We start from the raw sequence: 7,267 nt of genomic DNA on the forward strand, positions 1-7,267 counted from the left end.
GGCAGCGAGGTCCTTGCGCTTCGCTGTGTTAATGTTGCCGCAGGACTTAGACGCTTTGATGAGCGCCGGCGAGGGGAGTGGCGGGGAGGGACGGAAACGGAAACAGCCGGAGATGGAAGCTGAAGGAGCGCCGCGAGCGATCGCCAGGATGGGTCGTGGAGTAGTGCCGCAGGACATGCGCCTGCGCAACTAACGGTGCACGCAACTGCAACTGCAACTAGTTGCAACTATTCGCTTTAATTGCATATTAATGCGAAAATGTGTGAAATGTGCCCCCAGGGAATCGACGGCACAGCAGCCCTTGACACTCAAATCGAATAAATAGAAACAACAACACATTTTTGCTTCACTCTCTCCCAATAAATTTAATACAGGTTTTTATTTTTATTTAAACTCTTTTTATCGGCGATTGATAAATATGCAACGCTTACACGCTATTTCAAAAAGTCCGTAAGTGACATCCAATGAATATAGCCTTATTTTAACATTCTATTCTATATTATACATTCTATTCTATATAGTATTCTTTTTTTAGAAAAGATTTTGACAAATGTTTGGTTGAGCTGTACAAACCCAAGAAGTTTGTGGCCGAATCGTTAGTATTTACATTGCCCAATATTCCAGTTGCATCCCATTCTTTCTTTTACCCTAGACTGACTTCGATTTATTCGAGTCGCACCTCAGTTGACTTAAATGGATTCATTCGCATTGATTCAGCCAGGGTCATAGGGGATCGTCACCTGATAGCTTCCCCAAAATTGCCCAGCATCCAGGAGCGCAGTTCGCAGTCGCAGAACAAGAATCTCTATGACCTCTCCCTCCAACTCACGGATCAGGAGGAAGCCGGGATCTCGGATTGCGAGTGTGCAGATGGAAGCGGGAGGATTCAATGTGAGAAGTCGAAGCCGGTTAAAGCCATTCCCATTGGTCAGGGTAATGAGGGGTCTTTCGATCTAAAGGAACAATTGAAAGTTAGGGATCGGACGAAGGTAAAGGACGCCGGGCACCACAGAAAAAGAACTCCCTCTTTTTCCACTATACAGTGCACAAAAAAGAGGGTACTTGCGAATTAACTCTTAGTTTTTTTTAATATTTGACTGAATTTTCGCAGATCAAAAGAAAAAAACGGGAAAATGATGAAAACGTCGCCGGACCCCTAAACTTAAAAACGTTTACTAAGGTGGGATACTATAAGCTTTGAAATACAGAATGAACTTTTCAGTTTTCCTTAACCAACCCATCAGTTAACACGCAGGCTTCCCGAAAGCTATCAATACCTCTGTGCCGAACCAGTGATCTTACCTTCAAAAACGCCTGACGCCCCAGCCACAACAAACCGGCCACCGATCCAAGTACAGGAAGCCAAAGTTAAACCTCGTCTGGTTGAATCCGAATCAGATGTGGAATCCTTTAGATACTCCGATAACCCAAAGAAGACCCTCAAAATACTGTTTGAAAGAGCAGCTCGGAATACTGGGACCCACAATCGGGATGTTCTTATCAAAGAGGTCCAGAAAGATCCAGTGGAAACATTTGAAAATACAAATTTGGGAAGAGTGCTTGAGGACCGCGCTTCGCAGCAGGTTCAACTTGCGCTGCATGTGATTGGTAAGAATATCAATAGTAAGTCGAATCGATTCAGAACTATCGCCTTTCTTCAGATGATCACTACTTTTATAGTTTGCTAATTTTTGTGGCCACCCTGGCGTACTTGGTCTATATCCTGTGCTACGATATTACTAGCAATCTGAACGAAGAAGGCCGGTATCAGGCAAAAATGAAAACCTCTAGACTGCCAATGAAGGCTTACTACTATTTGATGCGTCTGCTCAGAGCGCCCATTTTCTGATGGGCCAGCGGATTTGAAGATTTAATCAAAACATTGTTCATAACAACAGCGAACTCTATTATTCAGTTCTATTTCAATGGTGAAATATTTATTGTAAAATATTTATAAATGGATATTTTGGCTCTTTTTTCGCTCGCCAACAAAGTGTTGAATAGGACTCGCGCTCCAACGCCTCTTGCACTCTGCCACGCCCCTCATTTGCCACCTGAATCGCGTGGTGCCAGGCTAACAAATGAAAAACAAATATTAAACTGTGTTGTTTTGCCAAAATAGTACCAAAAGCGCACACACACACGCACAAACGAGAGCACACACAGAGTCCGCGGAAATTGTAAAGTGTTAAAAATAATAAATTATTTCTGTTATTCTAAGTGGTATTAGAAAATGCTCATGCATAAATTTAAATTGCCAGCGCGTGTTGCAAAAACATTGCGTCGCCGGCAAATTGAAATTCCATTGTCCACAAAGGAATGCAAAGTGGAAAAACAGTAGATGGCCATTCTTTATACACCTGCCGCCCCATTCCCTCACCCGCTGCCTCCGTACCCCTGACATTCGATAAATGTCATAGCCCAAGGCCGACTAATCCGTGGCATTAACCCCCGAGGGCCGGAGTCGCCAACTTTGGCCGGCATGGCACAATTTGTGTAATTTGAAAATATTTTTGTGAGCGGCTAAAGACGCTCGTAAATCACAGATACTTTTCGGCAGCGAACCGCAAGGCAGCGAACATCGAACCTGTTCGAGGCACCGAAATCAAGGCAGTCGAAAGTGGTAGTTGCAACAACCATTTACAACGTAAACACAACACAACAATGCGGACTATCTGTATCTGCGAAGCGGACGGGACGAAGTGTATCTTGCGGATGCGGATGGCCGGCGGGCGATTTCCTATTCTCAGCCATCCTCTTTCACTATCTGAATATGGAATCTGCCCACTGGCCTGACAGCAACGAAATCCAACTCGCTTCTAGACGAAATAAAGCAAAGAGGCTGACTTATCATCCCAAGCTTTAATTAGAAGATGCTAAAATTGTATTCGTCCATTACTTATAAATATTTGTTATCAGTAGCCACTCTTTTATGAGGGGCACTATATTCACACTCTCACTGTATATGTGAAAGTTTAAAATACAATCGAAGATGCTGCTTTTGCAATAATAATATTTCCCAGAAGTGGATGGTAGTTTGGAATTTCCTAGCCGCAGAGATAACGCATGCGGCAATATTAGCAATGCGATTTTTTTTAAATCGTAATCGGCAAACTTCTGATTTTCCCATCATCCCAAAGAAAGTGTAGTATTATTTATAGGGTTTCCCCTTAAACTGCCCACCATTAATAAAGCCTATTTAAACATTTCCCAAGCATTTAATGAGCAACAAATTAATTAGTATTTTATTGGATATATTAATCAGATACATTCATTTCCGTCTATTTTTTTGAAACCATGCTCCATTAGCGGGTCTATTAATACAGTTGGTCCATCCCAGGGCTCAAGTATGCCAACTTGGCTGGAAGGCTCCCACCAAAATAGATGCCAATTGAACTGAAGGCGATATTCTCACATATAGTGAATGTGGGAACTCTTTTCCGTACCTTGAAACACTCACAACAGAAACGGATACAGTAAGAGATACAGATACAGACCGAAACCTATCTGCTTTGAAGCAACAATGCGGCAAATGTCCCTGGGGCAATATATCTGGCTCAGTGCGACTACGACGCTCATTTGTTTCTCAGTCGTGGACAAGATAATCGCCAATGTCCGCCGCTTAGAGGAGCGGTAGAAGGGCCCCAGACGGGGACGAACTGCTGCGGGGGGCTACATCTCGTTTTCGACCGTGTGCCCATCGCTGGGGGAAATGTATCTCAATAATTTTCACACGAACTCCAGCCGAAATGAAGTTGTTCCAGCCGGGCTTAGAGCTCTTCATCAGCGCCATTCCGGACGCATCAGTCAGTCAACAAGCTGTGCCTCTGCATGTGGCAGTGGCAGTGGCAACAGCTGTACGACACAGGCGCATGCAACCGGCTTACACTCAGTGTTCCCCAGCTCCCTGGTTCACCCAGCCCCACTTGCTCACCTACTCCTCCAGACGGAGACAGACGGTAACTGAAACTGTCACAACGTCAGCGCGAACACCTTTGGCGCTGGTTCGACTTCATTTTGCTATCAGGATCTTCGTCCCCGTTCACTCCCACTCGCTGTCGCCAGTGTCTCCACCTCGTCGTCATGGCTGCAAAAGCTTCAGATACAGGTGAGCACGAAAAGAAATAGATGGGTACTGCAGTCCTTAAATGCAAAAAAAAACCTAATATAAATTGTGGATTTTAATTTATTCAACACAGCAATTTACATACGACCCTCTTTGACTAATCACATTTTTAGGACACATCATTGAAAGGATACATTTGATTTGTTTCCAGTGCACTGTGACGCTGCCACAGATACAGGCAAAGCCAAAGCTGATGCCTGGGCTCGAAACAGAGGAGAGCAGAGCTCTGGGGCCTGTTTCGCTTGTAATTATAATATTCCAGCCAACCCAGAACTTTGCCCACGGCCGAAAACAGGAAGATGAAGCGGCGTCATACGGAACTTTCGTTGTTGTTGCCGCTGTGGCACATGCAACACGACAACAGCAACAACAATGAAGACGGCAACGGCGACTCCGACCCGACAACGCCTGCAGACTTTGCGGATGACCTCGAGCGCCACAAATGCTGATTACGAGGCCGTCCCACTACCAACAGCAGCAGCAACAGCCACAGCATTCAGACCCCCATCAGCAACGCCGAATAAAAAAGGAGCACGGATGTATCTCAGAGTATCCTTAACGAAGGCCAAATACCCTGGCCCTCGAGCAACATCAGACATTTTAAAAGGTATCAGACACGAAGGTGGCTTCTTCTCTTATGAACTAACTCTTGCATTTCTAATCATTTTCTTGAATATGATGTGGTTTAAGTAAATAAAGATTAGCATTAGCAATTAGACTTAGTTTAAGTCATTTGGCCAACAGCCTGGTTGAGTTAGGGCAAAATACGCAACAGGAAGTGGCCGAAAAACGGCAAAAGAGTAGGTCGGCGACCTTTTCTCCTTTTAGCCAGCCTGATTTGGCAATGTGTTGGGTTTTTGGGTGCTGGGGGTGGTTGTGGGCTGGGGGCCGTGTGTATTTGGCATTGGCTCTGGGGGTCACCGTGTGCATGTCCAGGACACCGCTGCTCAGTTGGTGGAGCTGCCCCATTTACATAGCTTGAGGTATTTCCATTGATTTCATTGTGCTTTTCATATTATTGTATTTGCAATTTTGATTGCACTTGCCGGCGGGGTGGCGGTGGAGTGGCGGCGTGGTCGGGTTTGCGGGCGGTAAATGCAAAAATCCGCACAGAGGCATTTTAAACGCAGATTGACAGGCAACGGAGTGATGACTTGATTATTTTCCATTTAAAATGGACAAACGAACGCACACAAGCGCAGTGAGATTGAGCTCAAGGCTCTGGGCATTTTTCTTATTATGAGAAATAATATTTTAGTCAAATATTTGATTTAAATACGATAACTTGGCATTAAGTAAATAAACATAAATAAGACAAAAGACAAGAAAACAACAAATGTCAGATCAAATGTTTGCCCAGAGGCCAGCTTTTGATTTTTATACCCACTGCACTCCATTATCAATTGCAACGACATTGATATATGATGACTGTCGGAGCAACAACAACGAAAAATAAGAAAAACAGTACGCAATTTATGTGGACAGCGTAGAGAATAAAAGTCATAAAATCACTGCACAAAATGCACTCAATTGCACTTACAGATACAGATACTATCTGTATCTGCATCTGGTCGCTGTCAAATCCAGCCATCGAGTGCAGACTTAAGGCATTCATTTGGATGTCTTATTACTCGACTCCGGTTCATCCATTAATTTAACTGGCCTGCAGAAATGGATAAAAATGCTTTTGGCCCTCTGCACTTGGCCGAATCATATCTTCACTCATCCTCGACAAAAACCGAGATTGAAAACCGTCATTAGGCACAGTTGAAGCAGAACAAATGTGTCATGTTCCATTTGGGAAAATATCTCTCAAGTTCCTTGATTTTGATTGCAGATTGTCCATGGCCAAAACAAGAGCCCAAAGAACAATGCCAGAAACAATTGCCCAGAAATTCAGCAGACAGCCTGAATATTGAAAATGAAAAATAAATACGTTCGGGGTTCTAAGAGAAATCGCAACCGTTTAGGCAGGGGCGTTCTCGAAAAAAGGGATACTATATACATTTATCTTATTTGACAAATGAGCGGATATCGATTTATAATCCATTCCGTGAATCATTTATCAGAGTAAAAGTGTTGAAAACCCCTCTTAAAATAGAGAAACTTCACGGCTGTGAGCTGTTCCCATATGCAACCACTAATTTTAACTGTAGCAGCAATTAAAAGAAATATGAAATTTTCTCGAATTTCCAGCAACATTGCCAAAAACTTCTTTCACAGCTTGTTTGGCTTCGAATATACACACACCACAGTGGGTGTGCGTGTGCGTGTGTGGGCCCATTTCAATATGGACAATACATGCACATAGGGCTCCACATACGCCCACAAGAGCACACACCAATACCAATAAATCAGAGTGCAAGAACTGACCAAATACAAGAAACGAAAAATGCATAACGAAAGCATAAATTGCCAACAATAAATAACCGAAAAAATTGTAAATAAAGTTGCAGCACAAATATTTCATAAGGCAACGAACAACCGAACCAACGAGCGGCCATATCCCAGCTTAGGGCTAAAGAGCAGATGCCAAACAGCGAGGAACGGTAAGACACCAGAGCCCCCAAACATTCAAACATCCCAGTATCCCAGCATCCCAGCATCCCAGCATCCCAGCATCCAAGCATCCCAGCTTGCAAGTATCCAGGCTCTTGGGCAGCAGACAGCAGACACCAAATGCCAAACACCAGGCGAGGCCAAAAGTATTTACGGCCAACTTAGCACACGAGCAGAAATGGCAACGTGACACGAACATAAGCCTGTTTAAATCGAACCGATTTACCTTCAACTTAATGCTTCTCTCGATAGTGCAATAACTACCTAATTCAAGAATTAATAGTTATCATTAAAGACTTGAAATGTGTTACTAGCGCCTTAACTCACAATATCCATAAGTTTTAGAGCGGCAATGACTGTACAACAGTATACTTATGAGACACATTTCTCACCAGTCACAGTGCTTAATGCTCGTCATCAAATCAAATGATATATGTGCCAAAAGTTCCATTAGGCTATTAATATATAGATGAATAATGTGGTCGAATTCCTTATCGCGCATGTATGTATGCAAACACTTATGTGAGTCCCATAGTCCCATGAGTCCCGAGTATCAGCAATCAGCTCAGTGTTCATTATAAC

General features: G+C 43.6%; 2 protein-coding genes across 6 annotated transcripts; both read left to right on the forward strand.

Moving 5' to 3' along the window:
* Window positions 1–289: 289 nt before the first annotated feature.
* Window positions 290–2,217, forward strand: LOC117138130. 4 transcript variants are annotated; one of them, XM_033299997.1, is made up of 6 exons: window positions 290–450; window positions 536–595; window positions 653–989; window positions 1,112–1,180; window positions 1,245–1,608; window positions 1,662–2,217. In XM_033299997.1, exons 1-6 carry the CDS (start codon window positions 419–421, stop codon window positions 1,847–1,849), a joined length of 1,050 nt encoding a protein of 349 aa, XP_033155888.1. In that variant the 5' UTR covers window positions 290–418; the 3' UTR covers window positions 1,850–2,217. The 4 variants fall into 4 exon arrangements, with proteins under 4 accessions (XP_033155888.1, XP_033155889.1, XP_033155890.1 ...); XM_033299998.1 differs by having other exon boundaries at window positions 653–1,058; window positions 1,245–1,623; window positions 1,681–1,773; XM_033299999.1 differs by having other exon boundaries at window positions 653–1,058; window positions 1,681–1,773.
* A 1,077-nt stretch (window positions 2,218–3,294) lies between these two features.
* LOC117136783 lies at window positions 3,295–4,801 on the forward strand. Of its 2 annotated transcripts, none has more exons than XM_033297838.1 (2): window positions 3,295–4,108; window positions 4,278–4,801. In XM_033297838.1, exons 1-2 carry the CDS (start codon window positions 3,750–3,752, stop codon window positions 4,285–4,287), a joined length of 369 nt encoding a protein of 122 aa, XP_033153729.1. In that variant the 5' UTR covers window positions 3,295–3,749; the 3' UTR covers window positions 4,288–4,801. The 2 variants fall into 2 exon arrangements, with proteins under 2 accessions (XP_033153729.1, XP_033153728.1); XM_033297837.1 differs by having other exon boundaries at window positions 3,296–4,108; window positions 4,240–4,801.
* Window positions 4,802–7,267: the final 2,466 nt, after the last annotated feature.

Source organism: Drosophila mauritiana, chromosome 2R (genome assembly GCF_004382145.1).
Source record: "Drosophila mauritiana strain mau12 chromosome 2R, ASM438214v1, whole genome shotgun sequence".
NCBI classification, from domain to species: domain Eukaryota; kingdom Metazoa; phylum Arthropoda; class Insecta; order Diptera; family Drosophilidae; genus Drosophila; species Drosophila mauritiana.

Excerpts from the sequence above, each read along its gene's own strand:
- LOC117138130 (XM_033299996.1), top strand. The coding sequence starts at position 419 with ATGCAACGCTTACACGCTATTTCAAAAAGTCC. Across the intron at positions 451-535 it reads CACGCTATTTCAAAAAGTCC|AAAAGATTTTGACAAATGTT; the intron begins GTAAGTGACATC and ends TTCTTTTTTTAG. Across the intron at positions 1,059-1,111 it reads TACAGTGCACAAAAAAGAGG|ATCAAAAGAAAAAAACGGGA; the intron begins GTACTTGCGAAT and ends GAATTTTCGCAG.
- LOC117136783 (XM_033297837.1), top strand. The coding sequence starts at position 3,750 with ATGAAGTTGTTCCAGCCGGGCTTAGAGCTCTTCATCAGCGCCATTCCG.